General features: G+C 38.1%; 1 protein-coding gene across 2 annotated transcripts in view; it reads left to right on the top strand.

Moving 5' to 3' along the window:
- Nucleotides 1-25,090, top strand: part of SPG11 (SPG11 vesicle trafficking associated, spatacsin) — a 79,215-nt gene that overhangs the window by 28,549 nt on the left and 25,576 nt on the right. For both annotated transcript variants that reach the window (XM_026479831.4, XM_026479832.4), the window contains exons 11-27: nucleotides 183-359; nucleotides 1,183-1,254; nucleotides 1,538-1,665; nucleotides 1,988-2,163; nucleotides 2,857-3,070; nucleotides 5,896-6,099; nucleotides 7,803-7,909; nucleotides 9,962-10,107; nucleotides 11,110-11,271; nucleotides 13,278-13,344; nucleotides 13,678-13,843; nucleotides 15,143-15,348; nucleotides 15,602-15,710; nucleotides 16,870-17,029; nucleotides 17,401-17,673; nucleotides 18,290-18,490; nucleotides 19,238-19,345. In XM_026479831.4, the coding sequence (XP_026335616.2) occupies nucleotides 183-359; nucleotides 1,183-1,254; nucleotides 1,538-1,665; nucleotides 1,988-2,163; nucleotides 2,857-3,070; nucleotides 5,896-6,099; nucleotides 7,803-7,909; nucleotides 9,962-10,107; nucleotides 11,110-11,271; nucleotides 13,278-13,344; nucleotides 13,678-13,843; nucleotides 15,143-15,348; nucleotides 15,602-15,710; nucleotides 16,870-17,029; nucleotides 17,401-17,673; nucleotides 18,290-18,490; nucleotides 19,238-19,345 (2,676 nt within the window). The remainder of the gene's footprint in view (nucleotides 1-182; nucleotides 360-1,182; nucleotides 1,255-1,537; nucleotides 1,666-1,987; nucleotides 2,164-2,856; nucleotides 3,071-5,895; nucleotides 6,100-7,802; nucleotides 7,910-9,961; nucleotides 10,108-11,109; nucleotides 11,272-13,277; nucleotides 13,345-13,677; nucleotides 13,844-15,142; nucleotides 15,349-15,601; nucleotides 15,711-16,869; nucleotides 17,030-17,400; nucleotides 17,674-18,289; nucleotides 18,491-19,237; nucleotides 19,346-25,090) is intronic.

Raw genomic sequence — 25,090 nt, 5'->3', positions numbered from 1 at the left:
AGTCTAAAAGCAGGGTCTGTGTTTTGGTCAACTTCATCTCCCCTGTGCAAAGCCCCAATCTAGCAGCAGATTTTCAATAAAAGTCCATTAGGTGCTCAATAAATATATAAGTCCCATGTTGATCATCATAATAAGGAAATGAAAAGGAACTTAAAAGGCAAATATTTTCCTCCTTTTACTAGGAAGTTATTGCCAATGCTATTTTAAACAACAAAATACCAGAGGCACAGACTTTCTTCAGGATTAACAATCATTCTGCTCAAAGACTTGAGGAGCTGATTAGAATAGGCCTGAATTTGGTATTTGACAGTTTGAAAAAGAACAATATAAAGGAAGCCTCTGAACTTTTGAAGAACATGGTGAGTTGCATCATCGGTTTGTCTGATCTTCAAGTCTCTAATGTAAGAATTTAATACAGTTTCTGGTTGATAGAAAAATTGACTTGTATTCATAGTTGTATCACAAACTAAGAAATTTATATAGCTTGTACTGGAAAATAATAATAGAAATGTTCTTCAGTACTGAGAACTTTTTTGAAGAGATTTTATCATTTGCTGTTAGACTTAGCACTTGTCTTGGAGGAGACAGTGCTTCTCCTAGAAGGCTTCACATGTCAAAGCATGCCCAGGGCTTCATTTTTAGGGGGACATTCTGGGTTGTTCGTGTGACCCCTTACATCTCCATTTGAACTTTCTAATGGCTTATACCTTGGCTTTGTGCTCCATGATTTTACTTCATTTGAGAAGGGGAAGGCCCAGAGGTAGGCCTCCTGGACTAAGCTGAGACCTGGCCCTAATCTGCGTGGTTGGGGTTTGCCCATGATAACCTTCTGGAGGTACAGAGGAGCGAAACTATGTAAGGGTTGTGGTTTGCTTGACTTTTGTTTTCAGGTGAATCATTATAGCAGATACCTATAGTTTTGGTCATACGGTCGCCTAGCATTACCTTAGGTTGGTTGGTCTATGTGCTGTGTTTGTTCTGGCGAAATAGCTAAGGACTTTAGGGATAGGCAGTAGGTATGTATGATAAATACAGAGAATGTTCTCAAGAGCAGAAAAGCTGTAGAATTCTAACAGGATACATGCCTGTAATAGAGTAGTTTTTTATCCAATATATATTCATGTTTAAAATAGCCCTGTTACAAAATGTAAAGGTTTTGAAAATTTTCTCTGTTTACTGTAGGGCTTTGATGTAAAAGACCAGTTGCTCAAGATATGCTTCTATACAACTGAGACAAACATACGGGACTTTTTGGTAGGTAAGGGTGAGGCTATGTAGTTTACATCTTCTAGTAAACCTTGGTGAGACTCCAAAATGAATTATTTTAATATTCAGCTACTATCTAGTATGTAAAATTATGAGAACTCTTTTGTATTTTTTAATGATTGTTTTGTATTTGTGGTAAAAAAAATTTGTGTGAATTTATATATGCCTCAGAAATTCAAAATACAATTGTTAAATGGCATTTAATCTCATGACATTTGTTTTGCAATTGTGCTTGATTTTTGTGAGATCACTAATTATTTTTTTATTCAAGGTTGAAATTTTAAAAGAAAAAAATTATTTTTCTGAAAATGAAAAAAGAACTATAGACTTCGTGCATCAAGTTGAGAAGTTTTATTCAGGACGTTTCCAAGAAAATGTGCAGATCCAGTCCTTTGCCAGGTAGTCTCGTTAGCCCACTTTTGATAATATGGAAAAAATACTGTGGACAGTGTCTAGTTTATAATTGTTAGTGAGCACAGATTTTTTTATGTGGAACTGAACTTACATTCTCTATGAAGATAAAACTTGTATCACCAGAGAGGATTCAGGAATTTCCTGTCATTTCCATATGTGTATAATCACATATATATTTCTAAGATAATAAATACAAAAATGAGAGTATTGAATTATGTGTTCATTAGAAGAGTAGAAGTTCATGAACAGATAAAAAGGAATGATGTTTTTCTCCCCAGAATTAAAAACATTTATATCACCATTGTAGGTGTTGGATAAAGGAACAGGATTTTTTCAAGCACAAATCTGTTTTGGACTCACTCCTGAAATATGATCCTAAAGATAAATTTAACAAACAGGACCGTAGAGTTGTGTTAAATTGGGCTCAGTGGTGGAATCAACTAACACAAGAGTCCATCCTTCTCCCCAGGATAAGTCCAGAAGGCAAGTGTGAAAGAACCTAAAATCTAACATACTGAATAAGGGTTAAAGTAGGCATTGGTAATTGAATAGTTTCATGAATCTCCATTTTAGAATTTCTTTTGGAGGAAAAATAGTTGCTTTAAAATGCAAGTTATTGCATTAAGACCTCTTTCTTATCTCAAGATTTTGTAACAGATTTATAATGTGATACTGGAAGAGAAAAGCCATATGGTTCAGTGAATTGAGATTTCAAGGCTAAGAATTCTCAGCCTCAAAGTGACATCTTTGTTTTTCCAAATAGTTTTCATGTTTCTTCTTGTATAAACCAAGGATCTGTATCGCACCAGGGCTCTGAGGAACAAACAGTGGTAATTCATAGAATGTTAAATTCATGTTTACTGTTACAGCCAAAGTTTTTATTAAGGAAAAGAAAAGGGAAGAAGAGGCCTGGAAGAATAAGTGAAATACACAGCTGATTTCCAAGTTTCATTTAACCACTGTAGTAATGAGAAGCAACATTCAGCTCTTCTTTCAGCCAAAGTATTGATTATGAAATGAGCATGAAAGAGGAAAATAGTAAAAGAAGCAGAGGGCCTGAGTAATTCATATGTTATATAAATGTGCAGATCATCATATCTAGTCAGTTAGTGTTGAGCTATGTGTCAATAATCATAATTCATTGCTATTTTAAAGTGTATTTTATTCTTAATGCAGAATACAAATCGTATTCTCCTGAAGCCCTCTGGAGCTATCTTACAGCTCGCCATGACTGGTCAAGCATTATCTTGTGGATTGGAGAATTTCAGACTCAGAACAGTTGTGCTTCGCTTCAACAGAACAGATGGCCCCTTCTGACCACTGATGTTATCGATCGGCATACTTGCTGCAACAACTATATGAGGAATGAAATTTTAGATCAGCTGGCCAGGTATTGTAACTGCGGGGATGAATACAAGAAAGGGCAATAAAAAATAATGGTGTAATTTTTCCTCTGAAATGCCATAAATCCAAAGCCATGTCATTGGGATCGAGCCCCACATCGGACTCCTCTGCTGGGAGGCTGCTTCTTCCTCTCCCACTCCCTCTGCTTGTGTTCCCTCTCTCGCTGGCTGTCTCTCTCTGTCAAATGAATAAATAAAATCTTAAAAAAAAAATTAATTAAAAAAAATAAAGTATTCAGAACTATAAGGGTGTTATCATCTATTGAGGTTTTGAACTAAAGAGAACTTCTCAATTAAGAAATTAGTGAGGGGAAGTAGCTCTTGAAGTGATGAGTGGAGACTTTAAAATTTTAATCCATTGCTAAAAATTATAATTGTTAGGTTGAAACGTGCGAACTTGCCATTTATGTGGGTCAGAAATGACTGAATATCAGCAAATCTCATAAGGCTAAACCTAATCTGTCTTTCCAAGCTATAAACATAATATAAGGAGACCATAACATATATGTTAATTTTTAAGTTTCATAAAGTTATTCCCCGTGTATTTATTTTATTGTATATTTATTTATACTTATTGTGAAAGTATAGCTGTATTGTCCTACCCAACTTGAAGATGTGGAGAGTGAGATCTAGAGAAGAGCTTTGTCCCAGCCAGTTACTTACAGACTTCAGTTCTTTTACCCCTAACTTTCTATTCGCTGTTCTTTGCATTACGCTAAATCCTTTTCTTGTTTATCAGAAGTAAAATTGCGTATAACTTGCATGCTTATCAAATATGTAGCTTAATATTTGATTGCTTACAAAGCTAGTATATGTATGATTTAACATGAATTATGACATTAAGGAATTAATGAGATCTATAGTAACAGATTAAAGGGAAAAAATCTCTGATACAGAGTGTTTGATAAAATTCAGCATCCATTTGTAATAAAAGCTACATATTAGCAAACTAAGACTAGACAAATTTCCTTAACTTGAAAGGGCTATCTAAAAATATCTTCTAGCTGACATTATGCTTGATGGTGAAACATCACAAACATTTTCTTTGATTTGATCCAACACAAACCTGTCATCGATTCTTCCCAAGTTGATCTTTAGATATAATGCAATCTCAGTAAAAATCCCAGCAGGTTTTCTTATGGATTTTAACAAGCTGATTGTAAGTTTTTATATGAAAATGCAGAGGGTCAAGAATAGCCCTGAAAAAGAACGTGCCCTACCAGATATAAAAGCTTATTCTAAAGCTGTAGCAATTAAGACAGTGGGAGTATTGGTTCAGGGATAGACAGACTGTGGAACAGAACAATGAGCATAGGAACAAACTTCTGCATGTATGCTCACTTTATATATGACAAAGGTGGCACTGCACAGTGGGCAAAGAACAGTGTTTTTGACAAAAGGTGCTGGGATAACTGGATAGCTATGTGGGGGAGGGGGGATTAAATTGGACTTTCTGCCTTCTATCATGTATACAATCAATTCCAAGTAGATCTCAAAACCTAAATGATACATGTGAAACTGTAAAGCTTTTAGAAGATGTAGAAGAGTATCTTCATGATCCTGGGACTAGGATATGCTTTCTAAATAGTTACTGATATCTAGAGAGCTGCCCAGCAAGAGTTGTGTCCCCTAGTGGAGAGTGTCAGCCAACCTGCAGTCATCCAGCACAGAGAGAGCCAAAGTATCCCCATCCTTTCTTTTTTTCTGACTCTTATCATCTGATGGTGGTTTCCCATAGGGTGAACCAAAATGGAAGCCTGAGGACACTGGAGTCTTCTGTCCAGGTGATCCTCCAGGGATAGAGCACAGGAGAAGAGTAGAGCTTGGATCTGGAAGGGAAAGATATCAGGGCACATAGGCATTTCACGAAAGAGGAAGCACAAATGGAAATATAAATTTGGTTTACCAAAAATTGAGGAGCACCTGCAATGATCATCAAAGGTAGAGAGTGGATAAAGTATATTATAATCATACAGTGGACTATTATATAACAACGAAAAGGAACAAACTGTAGTCACAGGTATCAACATGGATAAATCACACAACATTGAATATAAGAAATAAGACTAAGAACAATATATCCAGAATCTGCCATTTATATATAAAGTTTAAAATAGGCAAAACTCAACCATACATTATTTGGGGTTACATACTAGGAGTGGGTAAAACTATGAATAAAAGTAGGGAATGGTTATTACAAAATCAGGATAGCGGTTACCTCTGGGGGACAAGCAGTGGGGAAGGAATACATACACCAAGGGCTTCCAGGTACAATATTCTATTATCTGAGTGTTTCTTTAAATGCCACAGTATATATGTTCTATTATCCTTTATATGGTATATATACTTAACAGTAAATTTTTAAAAAGTAATAGTTAAATGTAAATTTCTATTCTTGTTTAGTAGTTGGTCTAGTTAAATTATTCTGCTTTGGTTTTTTAAATGATTTTGTGAGGATATTTTGGAAATTCTCGGTGGTTAAAGCCTCTGGCTTCAAGAGCTAGCCACTGTTGCCACAGTGGATTGTACAGTTCCAGTCAAAACCACAAAAAAATGGAGATAGATTAGGTTTTTGAAATATTAAGAGAACTCTAGACTGTCGTTACTATCTTTAAACATTAAAATGGTGCATGAACCTTCATCAGAAACTAGAAATATAATATAGTCAGAACATCGTTATAGAGTGAGACTCGGCAGTCTTAATTTGTAAATCCTTATTTTTAAGTAGTTGAGACTTCAGCAATGGAAGTGGTTTGGTCTGCTCTGAATCTAGCGGCTTTGTAACTTGCCATCTCTGAAACCTGCCCAACAGGAATGGGATTTTTCTTAACTCTGAACTAGAAGACTTTGAACTCTTCCTGCTAAGACTGAACCGCATTGGGGGTGTGATGCAAGATGCTCTCCCCATTCAAAACTACAGATCCAAAGAAGGTTGGGATTTCCATTCTCACTTCATTCTCTATTGTTTGGAACACAGTCTGCAGTATCTTCTCTATGTCTATCTTGACTGTTACAAGTGAGTACTGAAAACTGATTTGTCTTTGAGCAGGTCTTCACGTTTCCTCTTTCCGTACTACTTCTGAACATGACTTTTAGGAAAATACTGAACATTCACTTGAAGAATGCTGGTCTTTTTCAAGTAGTTCTCCCTCTCCCCTGCCAGCTCTAGCACTTGGTACCTTAGTTCCGTGTTGCCTTCAACTAAATGCTTACCATGTGCTTTTTGGAGATGTTAATCCTGTACATCTCTGTTAACCTTTTAAAAACTGGAGAGAATAAAATGAAAGAAATGCTATAGAAGTTTAAAAGAGAGGAAAATTCTAAAGTTAACTTGGAGTCCTTTGATACCTTCATTCCCAGACAAATGAATGTTAAACAACTTTGAATTCATAACCACTACAAGATATGTTAGATACGCTCTACAGTTTAGATAGGTGAATGAATATACATCAGTACGTACCTGCCCAAGATCAGCCTGCAGAATCATCTGTGGCCACTGTGAATACTGTTGGGTCAGTAATACAAAGAATTGTAGTCTCTAATACATGAGAATACAATGTTCTTGGCACTAGTCTAAGTGCTTTATGTGCATTAATTCATCTAATACTCAACAAAAGTCCTATGAGGTGGTTACTCCCATCTCCATTCCACAGGTGAGGGGCCTGGAGTGTTGAGAGAGACTGTGCCTTACTTGAAGTGCACAGTTCTAGTGAATGGCACAGCCAGATTTCATTCTACTTAGGTTTGATTCCAGAGCCCACATTTATGTGCTAATGAGAACATTTTAATTTTATTTTGTGTATTAAAGACTAGGAATTCAAACAGATGATGTTTCTCCGGTTCATACCATTGAGGCTTATTTGGACACAGAAATTTTTTCCCCAAAGCTACTGGCTCTGAAGAGAAGATATCAAAGCCATATATTCAGGGGATGTATTCTGAGACTGAATTCCTCAGTCCTAGCTTCTGTAGTGTGTAAAACTTTTCAAAAACCTCTGAAGTTTGAAAATGCTAAAGAGTTTTTGATGTTTAAAAAAAAATACAGTAGGGGGTGCCTGGATGGCTCAGTTGGTTAAGTGTCTGCCTTGGGCTCCGTGGTGGATGGAGCCCGCCATTGGGCTCCCTGCTCAGTGGGGAGTCTGCCTCTCCCTCTGCCCCTCCCCTCACTCATGCTCACTCTTTCTCTCTCTCTCAAATAAATTTTAAAAAAATACAATAGGGGCGCCTGGGTGGCACAGCGGTTAAGCTTCTGCCTTCGGCTCAGGGCGTGATCCCGGCGTTCTGGGATCGAGCCCCACATCAGGCTCCTCCGCTAGGAGCCTGCTTCTTCCTCTCCCACTGCCCCTGCTTGTGTTCCCTCTCTCACTGGCTGTCTCTATCTCTGTCAAATAAATAAATAAATTCTTTAAAAATGAAATAAAATAAATACAATAAAATATAAAGTATCTGAAAGGACAAGGTGTCTGTTAATCTTATAGGGTTGGTAAAATTTCATCATGGAAGTAAACACATTATAAATAAAATTACCTGTCTCTAAATTTTTCTCTATTTCCAGATCATAAGGAATATATAAAGCACAACACAAGGAGTATATAATGTTACATTTACTTTTAATTCCAAAGTCCTTTTTAGATGCTCATTATCATCTGAGTATAAACATGGTTAAAATTGTCTTATCCTGTATATTAACCAGAATTTGTTCTTTTGTTTTATATGCAGACTTAGTCCTTCAAATTGTCCCTTTTTGGAAAAAAAAGAATTATATGAAGCTTACCCTTGGTTTGAATTTTTAGTTCAGTGTCGACAAGTTTCCAGTAATTTAACAGGTATGGGTGTATTGTATTAAAATACAAAATTTCTTTGGCTAGGGGTGCCTGGGTGACACAGTTAAGTGTCGGACTCTTGGTTTCTGCTCAGGTCATGATCCAGGGTCTAGAGATCAAGCCCCCCGTCAGGCTCTGTGCTCAGCAAGGAGTCTCCTTGAGATTCTCTCTTCCTCTCCCTCTGCCTTCCTACTCATGCTTGCTCGCTCTTTCTTTCTTTAGGATAAATCAGTAATATTTTTTAAATTCTTTTTTTTTTTTTAGCTAAATAACTGGTCTGTTGAATGGCATTTAATTTGTGAGTTCTATATAAATCACTTGGCTGTAGACAAATATCTGACTATAACTTAGGCTCAAGTTTTATTTAAGAAGCAGGAGACCAAAAATGTTCCCCTCTCGGCAGCCAAGAAAAGCCGAGATGGCATGTGTGCGTGTGTTCCCTTCCCCCTCAGCCTCATGCTCTGTTGTCTTTGGGTAGCTCTCATCTTACCAGTTTAACACAGGCTGAATTCCTGCTCTCTGGTAGATGGACACCCTTCTTCTGTGAAGAAGTGGTCTGTCTTCCAGGTGCCTGCCCTGAACCCTTTAGTAAGTAACTCCATTTGGAGGGGGAAAAAATGCACAGTATATGTGGGATTGTTGTCTTCTGCATTGGAGCTACTGAAGGAGAATTTTGCTCCAGATAGAATCAAAAAAGCCCTGTAACCCCCATTCCCCCCAGCTTGAGGGCTTAGCTGGCATTATTCCAGAGATTCGCTCCCGAAAGGGGACAGGCAGAGCCACTACACAGGCAAGAAATATCAACAGCTAATCTTTTACGGAATTCCTGGTTTTTTCCCAAATAAAGTATTTTTTCATAATGTGGACTGAGTTTTTTTTATTGTTTTGTTTTGGGTTTTTTGGATACAGATTATAAAATAATACATGTTTATTGTAAAGAAAAATTGGAAACCACAGACAACTATCTAGAAGCTAAAACTCCGCAGGTGGATAACCTAGGTAGATAATCATCCACAGGCAACTCTTGATATATTTTAATGTATTTTGTTCTGGATATTTTCCCTATACTTTTTTTTTTTTTTAGCCTGGTCTATGTTATATTTCATTCATCCAACAAATATTTATTAAGCTCCCACATGTGACAGTCTCGAAGTACTAGGGATACAACTTTCTGAAACATCTATGTATTTATGTACTGCTTTTTTCACATAGTAATTATAAGAATTTTCCTGTGTTCTTAGAGACAATGACTATTTTATGTCTACATAATATTTCATCATATGTATGTACTGTTAACTAATGTACCGTTCTCTCATTTTTTGACACCGATGCTGTTCTCAATTTTTTTAATCATAAATAATAGTCTTGTGTATATTTGAACATAAAATTTTTGTCTTTGTTTCAGATTATTTCCTTATTACAGATAGGTTCCTGGATATGAAACTATTGGATCAAAGGTTATACACATTTTGAAGGTTCTTGCTATATGGCCAGATTGCTTTTCAGGGGAATTAGAGCATATTATCCCTAAGTCCCAGCTTCCTACATGCTTGAGGATGATTATTTTTTAAAAATCATTGCTGATAAGGAATATGCAGCATATAATTATTATTTTATTTTGCATTTCTTTATTGCTAATGAACTACATATTTTTATGTGTCAAACATTTATATTTCCTCCTTTGTAAATGGTTATTTACTTTGTCTGCTTACCTATTAGAGTCAGTATTTTGGGCATTGATTTGTATGAGCTCTTTGCTGAAGACATTAATCCCTAGGTTGTCATTTGCTGTTAATTTGTTATTTAAATTTCCCCCCTAGTTCATTACCACCTTTCAATTTTTTTCTATTTGTCTCAGTTTCAACACTTGTTTGTCTCAATTGTTTGGATAGAAGTTTTTATTTTATGTGGACAATTCATTTTTTCCCTTTATGGTGTTTTCCTATTGCTTTTCATCTTAGAAAGTCCTTCTTACTGTGGATAAAGTTAAAAATTTTCTTCCTCAGAATTATGTAATTCTTTCTCTTGAGAAAAACCTACTCTTTCATTTTTCAGATCCCAAACTGATCTTCCAGGCTAGCCTTGCAAATGCTCAGATACTGATCCCCAGCAACCAGGCCAGTGTAAGCAGTATGCTATTGGAAGGACATACTCTCCTGGCCCTTGCTACCACAATGTATGCCCCTGGAGGTGTCAGCCAGGTATGGATAGCACTCTTACCTATTATGGCAAATATATATGGACTGTTTTTAAATGTAGCAGAAATATCTATGGATCTTCTAGACTCCTTTGATATTCAAATACAACCACCTACATAACTGTTTCATTTTATTAAAGAGCATAAAACAAGGATGAAGTTTTAAATTTTTGTTAAGTTGGAAGGGAACTAATATGTGGTCTAGAGATTTTTTTTACCTTTGTTTTCTAAACTTCAGATTTGTTTTCAGGATAGAATCAGGATCTGATTGCTCCTGGGAGTAACTATACTTTAGATGTGTGGCTTGGGAATTACTCTCTACTATTTGTACTCTTAGGCAAAAAGGAAATCATAATTTTTAGCTATCCATATAAACTCTTCTAAGGGACCCAGTGGGAATTTGCCCATCTGCTTTTTTGAAAGTACGTAGTATGCCTCATTATAGGGAACTTAAGAATGCTGCTTAACATCTAATCTTTAAAAGCTTCTTACTGATAATACCACCTCTTCCAGATTCTTATAATATATTTTAATTCATATGGTTATCTATGCCTCTGTTTTTAATCACCTGTCAGAAATTAGTCGTAGAAAAACTTGAGAACTGAGGGAGAAGGACCTACGTGGGAGTCATCTAGTCTAGTAGTTTTTTTTTCCCTTTAAAAATATTTACTACTTACTATTTAAATGTTTTACATATTTTAGTAGCAGAGCCTTTTTTCAAACAATATTTTCACGTATAGTTTGAAAACCACTAATGTAGTTGAACTTCCTAATTTTGTAGATGAGGAAACTGAGGCCTGCTGTTAAACATCTGGCCCAAGGTCACCAGCTAGTTTTTCTTAGAACCAGAACTAAAACTATTGGCTTCTGACTCCTTGACCAGTGTTTTTTTCACTACCATGTAGTTTTTCAAACTAATGTCTGTTCCACTCTTGTGAAAAAAAGACTAAATTTGGAGACGAGAAGAACCTTAACTCTGCACCATGTGATCTGTCTTTTTATTTAGGTTGTTCAAAATGGCGAAAATGAGACCTGTTTGAAGAAAGTAGATCCCCAGTTACTGAAGATGGCATTAACTCCTTATCCCAAGCTAAAAACTGCTCTCTTCCCACAGTACACTGCCTCTAATGTTCTGCCACCTGATATTACGCTTTACCACCTTATTCAGGTACAGTATTTAGGAGTATCAGTCACGGTTCAGCCAGGAAAACCGAAACCCACTCTGGGTCTTTCAAATGGAGGACACTGAACATAGGTAATTACTTACACAGTCATAGCAGAATGGGGAATCCAAACATGCGATGGTGAGACAACTCAAAAACCGACAAAGAAGGAAGCTGTCAACACCCCTAAAGCTTCATGAATGGTGCAAGAAGGTAGTGTTATTAGAACCCAGAAGCTGGACCTGTCTCTCTGGGAACTAAACTCATGACCAGGCTGCCTAGTGGGAGCTGGAGAAGTAGAGGGTGGAGCTGGAACCTTGGAGGAGATACCCCAGAAAACAAAGGAGGAGGAAAATATCCTGGTTTCTCTCCTCTTCCCACTTTTAATCTCCCATGTTGTCTCTCTTGGCTAAATTTATCTGGTAGCCAAAGGGCAAATGAGCTTAGGAAGTGTAGTTCTCTGCAGAACAGGGGAGAAAGATGGGAATGGATCCTCAAGCAGACGGACATTTGGCCAGCATGCTTGTCTGCTGCCTTCATCGAAAGCTACTTCATTCTATTCCTGATAACTTCTCGCTCTGTCTTCTCAATGCATAAGGCTATTTGCTTATTTAAATCAGTGCTTCTTAGCCTTTTTCAGGACAGAGATCTCTTTAAGAATGTGAGAGCTAGGAGTCCTCTACCCAGAAAAATTGCACATACGCGTATGATTTTGCTTCTATTTCAGAGGAATTCAGATTCCCTGAAACCTATTCAGGTCCCCTGTGATGAACACATTCTTTTGTTCATTTCTCATTTCAAAGGGCTTTTGCTTTTTTTCTCTGGGTGCACATACTCCCATAGTGTCCTGAATTCAACATAAGCTCTATAATCTATAAAGGTACAAAATCTCTCTAATGTGAACAGTCCTTAATTTATAGAGTAGTCCTACTCAAAAATGTGGTCCCCGGATGGCTGCCAGTCCATGAACTGCTTGTTGCTGGTATGTGATGACGTTAGGATCTTGCACTATTCTATAAATCTGTGTCATTAAGTACACTTTTCAGCTCAGCCGACTTTGTGTGTGTGTATGTGTGAGAGAGAGAGAGAGAGAGTGTGTTTGTGAATGTAGCAAGACACTCTGGAAGCAGGAAGCATTTAGCTGCATTTAAATTTATTGCAAGCTTCTCATCTCATTGCAGACCAGTAGCACCGCTATAAACTATATATGTGGATTATATAAATTGATTATATTGTTTCTCTACCCAAAGTGGATTCAATCAGCCTAAAACATAAGTGGTTTCAGGTTGTTCTTTGTTCTGTTTTCAAGTTGACCCATGCAGTTTTAGTCCTGTTACTTTACGAAAAGTAGTCCTCCTTCAATAGACCATAAATTCTCCTATAATTTTAAATCAAAGCTGCTCTTTCCTTAGCCACCCAAATCGTGACTTAAAGGTTTTTTTTATATTCTCCTTTGTCTTTCCTATCATCTGTTTACTGTCTTTGCTACATCTTTGACCTAGACAGATTTCAAACAGCCACGGCTCCCTGCTTTCAAACCTTACTCCACTCCTTTTTTGTTGGTGGTGGTGATTTGTTCATCACATTCCTCTAATGTTTGATCTACTTGTCTCCCTTTTTCCTTTCCAGACAGACCAGCTGTAGCTCACCTTGTCCTGTTTACATGGCAACATTGTCTAGTCTCTTAGTCCTCTTGGGTTTGGATTCCAAAAGCATTTCAAAAGTCCATTTTACATTATAATTGATGCGGCTTCAACCAAGAGAGAGTACACTTTGCAGACATAGTTTGAAGTGAGAAGAGTCTTTAAAAGGAACATACCTGGTTCTATTTTTATTAAATAGGAAAGTGTCTCATGCATTCTTTTTTTTTTTAAGCTGCAATCACAGAATTATGTCCAGAAAGATAAGGTTGGAGAAGGGAAGCAGACTACTTGTGAAGTCTTTTCATATAACTTTGTTTACTTATTTTAGAATCAATTAACTTTCAACTCTGACTTTTCTGCTTTTTCAGTCACTGTTGCCCTTTGACCCTAGTAGATTGTTTGGCTGGCAGTCTGCCAACACACTGGCTATAGGAGGTAAGTCATTCCAGGTACCTAGGGCTTTAGAAGTAAGTATTACAGCAGTGTTGACGGTAGACGTTAATGTATGTAAAACCAATCCAGTTTTTTTCACTGCTTTACATTTCAAAAATAAAGATGCATTCCAATGGAAAACATTTTCTAGGAGTCTGAATTAAAAACGTGTTGCGAGTTAAAAGTAATCGTAGTGCGTCACTAGCGCTGTTCTTGCTGGGAAATGTAAGATGTACTATCTGCCGGTGTCATTGCAGAGTTAAGTTTCCCACCTGCAGATTTGAAATTAACCATGCTGAGTTGCAGAGGATTAATATTGCTTCACTTTCCCCCCAGACGCAGGGAGTCATCTCCCACATTTTTCTAGCCCTGACCTGGTTAATAAATATGCTATAGTAGAACGTCTGAATTTTGCATATTACTTACAACATGGACGGCCATCATTTGCATTTGGTACTTTTCTGGTCCAGGAATTAACCAAGAGCAAGACTCCCAAGCAGCTGTGAGTATTTAAAACATAATTTGTACTCTTAATAAAAGACATATCTATGTATTTTTACATATACATTTGAAAAAATGTGCTGGAAATATATCACAGTTAAGTAGTTATATCTGGCTAGTAATTTGGTCGTCTTTTTTTTTTTTCCCCTTCCATTTGTGCTTTTCTGTATATACAAGTTTGGGGGATATAGTGTGTCTTTTGTTAATGGGAAAAAGATAATAAATGTAATATTAAAAGATACTATTTATATCTTTTAAAATTCTGGGGGTTTTTTTGTGTTTTTTTTTTTTTTTTTTAAATGACCCAGGAGCAGGGTGTCTGGGTGGCTCAGCCGTTGAGCGTCTGCCTTTGGCTCAGGTCATGATCCCAGGGTCCTGGGATTGAACCCCGCATCGGGCTCCCTGCTTGGTGGGAAGCCTGCTTCTCCCTCTCCCACTCCCTTTGCTTGTGTTCCCTCTCTCGCTGTCTCTCTCTGTCAAATAAATAAATAAAATCTTTTTAAAAATAATAAATGACCCAGGAGCTTGGCAAATATTGGAATTACTCTTAAGAGGGAATTGTATAATAAGATGGGAATTCTGTATTTAAGATCTTCAGTTTTTTTGGGGCGCCTGGGTGGCACAGCGGTTAAGCGTCTGCCTTCGGCTCAGGGCGTGATCCCGGCGTTATGGAATCAAGCCCCACATCAGGCTCCTCCGCTATGAGCCTGCTTCTTCCTCTCCCACTCCCCCTGCTTGTGTTCCTTCTCTCGCTGGCTGTCTCAATCTCTGTTGAATAAATAAATAAAATCTTTAAAAAAAAAAAAAATCTTCAGTTTATATAATTCACTTTTTAAAGCACCGAATTGGGAGGAGTATTTGATGCAGTCAGCTAAATATAGATTTACTTTACTGTAGGTTGTTTTGTAGTTAACAATGTAATGCATTTTAGTGATAAAATATTCACGTAATTCAGAAAAGTGAAAAATGAAAGATAAAAAGTCCCTGAGTCTCCTGTCTTCATTCTGCATAGTAAAATTCTGTTCTATGTTCCCTGGATGAAGTTGGAAGCAAGAATAATTTGGCCTATGAGTAGGCTCCTTCTTTTAGGAAAAGGGTAAATATAAGGGAATGGGGGGCTATGGAGACAACTGAAAACTACCAAGAACCTAAATGGATGTGTGCAGGGGCCCAAAACGGGAAGGGGGAGGAAGCTAAAAACCACAGGTGTCTGACACTCCATGTATCACTGTATAATTCCATCTGCTTTTCCTGGTGAGAAACAGTTTTCTGATGTGATTTTGATTCCTTTCTTTTTTAGGATCCAGCAAGCAGGCAACGAAGCCTATGTTTTAGGGCTCTCCTCCTTCTACATACCTTCAGTAGCAGCTGCCTGTGTTTGTTTCTTAGAACTGCTTGGCCTCGACAGCCTCAAGCTCAGAGTTGATATGAAAGTGGCCAATATAATTTTGAGCTACAAGTGTAGAAAGGAAGATGCTCAGTACAGCTGTATCAGAGAGTCTCTAGGTACAGTACTTCTTCCATCTGGGGCTTGTTTGGTTTAGAGACAAGGGATGAATAGGTCTGAAACATTGAATTGGGAGTGGTTGGGGAGGAAGAAATTCTCTTCCTGTTTCATCTTTTTCCTGCAGAATGTCTGCACTTTAACTTTCTTGGGCCCTTTAATTAGGTTCTGAAAAGGCCCCAGGTCACACTCTTCAAACAGAGGAGTTCCTGACCTTTTCTCTTGACCATTTCTTATTGTTTGTCTTTCTTACAGCTGAAAAACTATCTAAACTGGCTGTGGGTGAAAAGGCCACCATAGAGGAATTGCTTGTTCTCTTAGAAGAAGGTATATGGAACAGCATTCAGCAGCAGGAAATGAAGAGGTTTGTTGAATTGCAGCCTCATTCTCTTTTCCAGCAAGCTTTATTCTTTCAATCTGTATTTGCCTCATCTTTCTTCCAACACCTCGGATGTTTTTACCAATCCCTTCAGGCCTTCTTAACTCAGCCAGCACATAGCAGACACTCAGTTAATGGACAGTGGGTTTTAATTGCTTCTTGCCCTCAGTAAAAGGAAGGTACAGATAATTATTCACTCTTTAGAGAGAGAGTTTCCAGGAGATGGCGAAGAACTCTGTCTCCTCCACTGCCGTGTTGGTCAGAGAAATCTCTTAAGTGTTACATGTTGAAATCATTTAAGAAGATGTGGGATGGGGGCACCTGGGTGTCTCAGTCGATTAAGCCTCTGACCCTTGATTTTGGGTCAGGTCATGATCTCAGGGTCGTGAGATCAAACCCTGCATCAGGCTCTGTGCTGGGCATGGAGCCTACTTAAGATTCTCTCTCTCTCTGCCCCTCCCTTGCTCTCTCTTAAGAAAAAAAACAGAGTAAGATGGGGGATGGATTTCACAAAATTTGACTCTAAGTGATGTCCTTAATTTTCTCTTGCTGATATATTTTCATTGATAATAAACACCTCATTGAGGTGACCATCTATCCACAAAAACCCTTCTACTTACACATTTATACCATCTTTTCTCTGGGCTATGCCACTGGGGTGACTTAGCCACCCCAGACCCTGGGAATGCACCATTTTCTTGTACTGCTCTCAGTGACTCTGTTCTCTATGGTTTCTGGCTGCAAGCAGGAACAAGTACTCCCTCTTTCTGAGAAAGCCCAAGCACCTGTCTGGGCTCTGATACTCTAAAGTGAATTATGCAAAACAATTAAGCACTCAGGAAATTTCCTGAGTGACTATTTACTCAATTCTCCTTAAGATGGTATATAGCTATTATAATCTATCTGTGGATAGATACTTGGTTGATAAATTCTGCCAGTATGCTAAGAAAGCTTTTATGCATTATGGATGCAAGAGCCCTCTTTTTTCTTTATTTTCGAAAGCAGCCTAATAAACATTTGGTATTTGTTGAAAGGGTTTTTAGAGAGTATACTGCAGTTAAATTTAATTTTACTAATTTTCCACTTTAAAGCTATATTTTAACAAATTTTTTTTTCCCTCTACTGCCCCAACTAACAATTACAGGGTATCTAGTGAATCTAGCAGCCAGTGGGCATTAGCAGTACAGTTCTGCAGGCTTCATAATGTGAAACTGAGCACGTCTTACCTCAAAGAATGTGCCAAAGCAAATGACTGGCTACAGTTCATTATTCACAGCCAACTCCACAACTATCACCCAGAGGAGGTAAGCTGCCACCATGTGTTGCCAACTCTTCAAGAAGAGGAAATTGGAAGACTTCTGGAAGGACAAATAGTGTTCTTTCTGTTGTGTATACCTAGGGTTTTGTTTTATATGATACTGTTCTTACTAAGATTTCAGTGGGTTGGCATCAGAGGATTAGTCATTAGTATTAAAGAGCTGAAGGAAGAGTTTTTGTGACTCCACATTAAATATGGAAATTCACTCCAAAGCAACAAATAACTTTGTAAAATGATATGGTCACTTCCCACACACACAGTTCAGGGTGAGAAAGAACAGTTTTGCCTCTGCTTTTCTCTAACATTTTTCAGCTCAGATGAAATTGGTCTTTTTTAATTGTCTAATATGTTTTCTAGGTGAAATCTCTTCTTCAGTATTTCAGTCCTGTCCTTCAAGACCACTTAAGACTGGCTTTTGAGAACTTGACCTCAGTGTCTAACTCCAGAATGGACAGTGATCAAGTCTTCAACAGAGCCCCCCAGGAATTGCAGAGAAACAAAGAAGAGATGACTGATTTCTTTGAAGTTCTGCTCCAGTGCTCAGAGGAGCCAAACTCCTGGTGCTGGCTCCTTGCTGAAGCAGTGAAACAACAAGCCCCTATCCTTAGTGTCCTGGCCTCATGTCTCCAGGTGAGGATAATGAGAAACCTAAATTAAGGACTCAGCAATTGAAAAAGTAGAAAGGGACAGAAAAGGCTGATAATCAGAGGAAGTGGGGTGATGATGACAGTGAGGCTCCAGCATGTGTTTTCAAGGTCACTGCAACTTTTGTTATTTTCCAGCTTAGGCGCCAGACCATCTAGTCCACTTCCTTGTACTTTAATATTCAGTAATGTAAGTGGTCCGAGCCTTGGTTCCTGTTTGGCAGTCATAGAGAAGGGACCCTGCCTCTTGAGCAGAGAAGTGGGGTGCTCTAGACAGTCCTTTGAACAGCATTTCTGTGGAAGCCAGTCTTGTTTTCTTATGCTTAGTACTTCCACAACTTCCATATATACCCACTCGGTCTCTTGGTCTTTTGATATGTTACACTCCACAGAACAGTTTATAATAGTCCCTGGGTTGTTCATTAGAGTTTATTCCATGTTTGGAGGCTTTTCAAGCTAGTTTAACCAGTTTATTGACGTGACGTTCTGAACGGGAAATATCCATCCGTGTTTGTAGCATTGCTGGGAGCCCCCAATTCCCTCTGTCAGGTAATCCAGGCACAGTTGTTACTTTATTTTGAGAAGTTTTTATCCTGTGGCAGGATGCCAGTACTGTTCCTTGTCTCTGTGTGTGGATCATCACATCTGTGGAGGACAGTGTTACAGCTGAAGCAACAGAGCACATTCAGGGCTCAATGGAAGGCCACGTGTGGGACCTTCAAGACCTCGCAGTCATCTGGAGAACATTATTAACAAGGCAGAAGAGCAAAACTCTCATCAGAGGTTTCCAACTTTTCTTTAAGGTAGTGATAGTCACTTCGTTTCTTTCCTGTGTTTAAAAGGGTTACTTCAGAATATCCTCATTGGCTCTTTAAATTCTTTTAATCTCTCGATTTTTTTTTTTAGCCAACAACAAATAATGGTAACAGAACTACCATTTATTTAGCAAAGAGCTTTGTATATATTATTTTCATCAGTTCTCACAATAATCCTATATAGAGAGAGAATAATATAGGATGTTATAAAGTGGTAGCATCCTCATTTTTGTGTAGTAAACTCAGGCTCACTGAACTTAAGTAACATGCCCAGGGTCTCAAAGTACTTCAGTAAGTAGTGTGTTTATAGTTCAGATCTATACTTTCTCATTCCAAAACTCCTGTCTCTGGACTGAAAAGCTCCCACTGATGTGATGGAAATGCCACAGACAGCAGTAGGTTGGCAGCTCAGTGGAGCCCATTTTCCAGGAGTGTGTGTAGAGCTCTCCTGGCATCATCTAGTGGAATGTCTCCCCCTCCTGTGCAATGGACCAAGTATAGAACAGCCAGAAAATGGACTGTTGAGTAGGTATACCTGGTCTGAATATCTTTTTTCTAAAAGGTAAATACAAATTTAACCTTTCTTTTTAACATACATGATTTAATTCTGTGAAACTGTTATTGGTAGTACTTAGGTTTTTACTTTAACCTTCTCTGATATTGGCATTATTCATTGAGATAATACCATTGATTGACTTCACGATTTTATAATTTCATCCAAACTCTTCCTCAAAGGATTCCCCACTACTGTTGATGATGGAGATGTACGAACTGTGTATGTTCTTCAAGAATTATAAGGAAGCTGAAGCTAAACTTCTGGAGTTCCAAAAGAGCTTTGAAACTGTAAGTTGGAACCCTGCTGCTCTTTGTCACTGATCCGAAATCGGTTAGCGTGGCCTGTTACCTGCTAGTAGTCAAACTATGATAGCAGACGAGTAGCTGGTATGTGGCATAATTCAAGCTAACTCATTTGTACTCTTCCAGAGGTGGGGAGGCAGGACAGGAGTTACAGTGGCCTTGCCTACAGCACCTCAGTTGCCAGTCATGACAGAGAAGTTTCATCTAATGTGCTAATTCTGGTCTGTGTCCTAAGCTGCAGCCAAGCTCAATGGGAAAGGGATTAATAGGACCTGCAGTGGATGCGCAGGAGGAGTGTGGTGGTACATGGGCCACACTTTGCCACTCTAAGATAACTCAGCATTGAGTGTGAAGGGTGTTTAATACTGCTTTATTCACTGTGACCGAAAATACTGGCATTTTTCATCAACAGTACTCATGGGCCCTGTCCAAATGATGCTGACCTGTGTGGTCAATTTCAGGCTGTATCCGTTCAGTGCTTGTTTCAGGCCTGTTTATCATATGGAGCTAATTAACCCTATGGAAGAAAAGAGGAAGTTATAAGGAAGGACAAGAAATATGCCTTAGTTCTGCTTGGGGTTTTAGCACTTTTGCTTTCTCTACCCCAAAGGAACTCTACGATAAATGAGCCAAAACCCATATGCTGGTTCTACCCAACAAATAGGTCACAGTGGGACCTCAGTATAGGCTTTTGCTCTCAATCAGTAACTGTAATGAAGGTTTAAAAGTTATATTATTTGAAAAATTGAGTCAGTTATTCAAATATGCCTGAGGTTCCAAAATCACGGGAAATAAGAATGTTAATTTCCTTAGTCTTTCACTTTCTACAGCTGGGGTTCTACCAGATATCTTTTCTTACTTTTCTTTTGACTTATTATTTGGAGCAAAATACACATACCATTTACCATCTAACCATTAAGTGTACAGTTCAGTGGTATTAAATACATTCCCACTGTTGTGTGACCATCACCACCGTCCATCCCCGTCACCCTTGTCATGTTGTTAAACTGAAACTCTATACCCATTAAACAGTAACTCCCCATTCTCCTTTACTCCCAGTCCCTGGCAACCACAGTTCTACTTTTTGTCTTTATGATTTGGCTACTTTAAGTACCTCATATAAGTGGAATTGTACAATATTTGTCTTTTTGTGACTGGTTTATTTCACTTAGCATGATGTTGTCAAAGTTCATCCATGTAGAATGCAGAGTTTCCTTCCTTTTAAATGCTGAATAAAATTCCATTGTATGTTGGGGAAAAACAGAGCTTTTCCCCTAAGGTCAGGAACATGGCAGGGATGTCCACTATCACCACTGTTGTTCAACATAGTACTAGAAGTCCTAGCCTCAGCAATCAGACAACAAAAAGAAATAAAAGGCATTCAAATCATCAAAGAAGAAGTCAAGCTCTCACTCTTCACAGATGACATGATACTTTATGTGGAAAACCCAGAAGACTTCACCCCCGTATTGCTAGAACTCATACAGAAATTAAGCAAAGTGGCAGGATATAACATCAGTGCACAGAAATCAGTTGCATTTCTATACACCAACAAGGAGACAGAAGAAAGAGACATTAAGAAGTCGATCCCATTTACAATTTCATCAAAAACCATTAGATACCTAGGAATAAACCTAACCAAAGAGGCAAAGGATCTGCACTCTAAAAACTACAGAATTCTTATGAAAGAAATTTAGGAAGACACAAAGAAATGGAAGAACATTCCATGCTCATGGAAAGGAAGAACAAATATTGTTATAATGTCTATGCTACCCAGAGCAATCTACACATTCAATGCAATCCCTATCAAAATACCATTAACATTTTTCTCAGAACTGGAGCAAATAATCCTAAAATTTGTACAGAACCAGAAAAGATCCCAAGTAGCCAAAGGAATGTTGAAAAAGAAAACCAAAGCTGGTGGCATCACAATTCCGGACTTCAAGCTCCATTACAAAGCTGTAGTAATCATCAAGACAGCATGGTACTGGCACAAAAACAGACACATAGGCCAATGGAACAGCATAGAGAACCCAGAAATGGACCCTCAACTCTATGGTCAACTAATCTTCGACAAAGCAGGAAAGAATATCTAATGGAAAAAACAGTCTCTTCAACAAATGGTGTTGGGGAAATTGGACAGCCCCATGGAAAAGAATGAAACTGGACCATTTCCTTACACCATACAGAAAAATGGACTCAAAATGGATGAAAGACCTAAATGTGAGACAGGAATCCATCAAAATCCTAGAGGAGAACAGAGGCAGCAACCTCTTCAACCTTGGCCACAGCAACTTCTTGCTAGACACGTCTCCAAAGGCAAGGGAAACAAAGGCAAAAATGAACTATTGGGACTTCATCAAGATAAAAAGCTTTTGCACAGCAAAGGAAACAGTCGACAGAACCAAAAGACAACCGATAGAATGGGAGAAGATACTTGCAAGCAACCTATCAGATGAAGAGGTAGTATCCAAGATCTATAAAGAACTTACCAACTCAACACCCAAAAAACAAATAATCCAATCAAGAAATGGGCAGAAGACATGAACAGACGTTTCTCCAAAGAAGACATCCAAATGGCCAGCAGACACATGAAAAAGTGCTCAACGTCACTGGCCATCAGGGAAATACAAATCAAAACCACAATGAGTTACCATCTCAGACCAGTCAGAATGGCTAAAATTAAGTCAGGAAACGACAGATGTTGGAGAGGATGTGGAGAAAGGGGAACTCTCTTACACTGTTGGTGGGAATGTAAGCTGGTACAGCCATTCTGGAAAACAGTATGGAGATTCCTCGAAAGGTTGAAAATAGAGCTACCCTACAACCCAGCAATTGTACTACTAGGTATTTACCCAAAGGATACAAATGTAGTGATCTGAGGGGGCACTTGCACCCCAGTGTTTATAGCAGCAATGTCCACAATAGCTAAACAATGGAAAGAGCCCAGGTGTCTGTTGGCAGATGAATGGATAAAGAAGATGTATTATCTATATACAATGGAATACTGCTCAGCCATCAAACAATATGAAATCTTGCCATTTGCAATGATATGGATGGAACTAGAGAGTACTATGCGAAGCAAAATAACTCAGAGAAAGACAGTTATGATTTTATCATATAAAATTCATATCATATAAAATATAAAATTTAAGAAGCAAAATAGAGGATCATAGGGGAAGAGAGGAAAAAATAAAACAAGACAAAATCAGAGAGGGAAACAAACCATAAGAGACTTTTAAGCACAGGAAACAAACAGAGGGTTGCTAGAGGGGAGATGGGGGGTTGGTGGATGGAGTAACTGGGTGATGGGCATTAAGGAGGGTACATGAAGTAATGAGCACTGGGTATTATATAAGACTGATGAATCACTGACCTCTCCCTCTGAAACTAATAATACATTATATGTTAATTAATTGAATTTAAATAACAATTAAAAGGAAAAAAATAGAATCAGGATAACATTTCCTCCTGGGAGGGAGATTGTAGGCATGTGATGTAATCTAAGGTACTGATAGAGTTCCATTTCTTCACCTTGTATATTCAGCATCAGAATGTTTTTATTATTCCTTAAATAGTGTAGATGTATTTTATGCATGTTTTTGCTTGTTTTTGCACATATGATCTTTTCCACAATAAAAATAACTTTTAAAATGCAAAAAAATTCCATTGTATGTATATGCCACATTTTGTTTATCCATTCCTCTATCCTTGAATATTTGGGTGGCTTCCATATTTTACCTATACTACTATGAACATGGTGTACAGATAATCTCTTCGAGATCCTGCTTTCAATTCTTTTGAGTATCCTCCCAGAAGTGAAATTGCTGGATGATATGGTAACTCTATCTTTAATATTTTGAGGAATTGTCATACTGCTTTCTGTAGCAGCCACACCATTTTACATTGCCACAACAGTATACAAGGTTCCAGTCTTTCCACGTCCTCTTCAACACTTGTTTTCTTTTTTTAATCATGTTCTTTTAGCCCCCATATAGTACATCATTAGTTTTTGATGTAGTGTTCAATGATTCATTAGTTGCATATAACACCCAGTGCTCATCACAACACATGCCCTCCTTAATACCCATCATCCAGCTTCCCCATCTCCCCACCCCCTCCCTTCTGAAACCCTCAGTTTGTTTCCTGGAGTCCATAGCCTCTCATGGTTTGTCTCCCTCTCTGATTTCTTTCCCTTCAGTTTTCCCTCCCTCGCCTATGGTCCTCTGTGCTATTCCTTTTGTTCCACATATGAGTGAAACCATATGATAATTGTCTTTCTCTGCTTGATTTATTTCAATAATCCCCTCCAGTTCCATCCATGTCAATGCAAATGGTGGGTATTCATCCTTTCTGATGGCTGAGTAATATCCCCTTCTATATGTATACCACATCTTCTTTACCCATTTTCGTGTTGATGGATATCTGGGCTCTTTCCATAGTTTGGCTATTGTGGACAATGCTGCTATGAACATTGGTGTGCATGTGCCTCTTCTTTTTACTACATCTGTATCTTTGGGGTAAATACCTTGTAGTGCAATTATTGGGTTGTAGGGTAGCTCTATTTTTAACTTTTTGAGGAACCTCCATACTGTTTTCCAGAGTGGCTGTACCAACTTGCATTCCCACCAACAGCATAAGAGGGATCCCCTTTCTCCACATCCTCTCCAACATCTGTCGTTTCCTGACTTGTTAATTTTTGCGATTCTGACTGGTGTAAGGTGGTATCTCATTATGGTTTTGATTTGTATTTCCCTGATGGCTAGTGACGTTGAAAATCTTTTCATGTGTCTGCTGGCCATTTGTATGTCTTCTTTGGAAAAGTGTCTGTTCATGTCTCTGCCCAATTTTTGACTGTATTATTTGTTTTTTGGGTGTTGAGTTTGGTAAGTTCTTTGTAGATCTTGGATACCAGCCCTTTATCTGTAATGTCATTTGCAAATATCTTCTCCCATTCTGTGGGTTGCCTCTTTCTTTTGTTAACTGTTTGCTGTGCAGAAGCTTTAAGTCCCAAAAGTTCATTTTTGCTTTTGATTCCCTTGCCTTTAAAGACGTGTCTTGAAAGAAATTGTAGTGGCTGATGCCGAAGAGGTTACTGCCTCTGTTCTCTCTAGAATTTTGATGGATTCCTATCTCACATTTAGGTCTTTCATCCATTTTGAGTTTATCTTTCAACACTTGTTTTCTGTTTTGTTTTGTTTTGAAGTAAGCTCTATACCCAATGTGAAGACACGAAGATCAAGAGTTGCATGCTCTACCAACTGAGCCAGCCAGGCGCCCCATTGTTTTCTATTTTTTTTTTTTTTGACAGTAGTCGTTCTAATGGGTAGGAGGTAGTATCTCGTTGTAGTTTTGATTTGCGTTTTCCTAATGATTAATGATGTTGAGCATCTTCTCATGCCTATTGGCCATTTGTATATCATCTTTGGGGAAATGTCTATTTAAGTCCTTTGCCCATTTTTAAATTTCATTGTTTATTTTTGTTGTTGTTTTTAGGAATTTTGTATATTATTGAATTATTAATCCCCATTGAAATATTAATCATATATGATTTGCACATAATTTCTCCCATTCTTTGGGTTACCTTTTTACTGTTGGTAGTGTCTTTAGATGCACAATTTCTTAAGTGTTCATGAAGTTTGATTTGCCTGTTTTTTCCCTTGTTACTTCCGCCTATGGTGTCCTATCCAAGAAGTTACTGCCAGATCTAATGTTGTGAAGCTTTTGTCC

The sequence above is a fragment of the Ursus arctos genome, unplaced genomic scaffold, assembly GCF_023065955.2.
Source record: "Ursus arctos isolate Adak ecotype North America unplaced genomic scaffold, UrsArc2.0 scaffold_36, whole genome shotgun sequence".
NCBI lineage: Eukaryota > Metazoa > Chordata > Mammalia > Carnivora > Ursidae > Ursus > Ursus arctos.
Note: the sequence above shows the minus strand (reverse complement) of the source record. Positions and strands in the feature narration are given on the sequence as shown.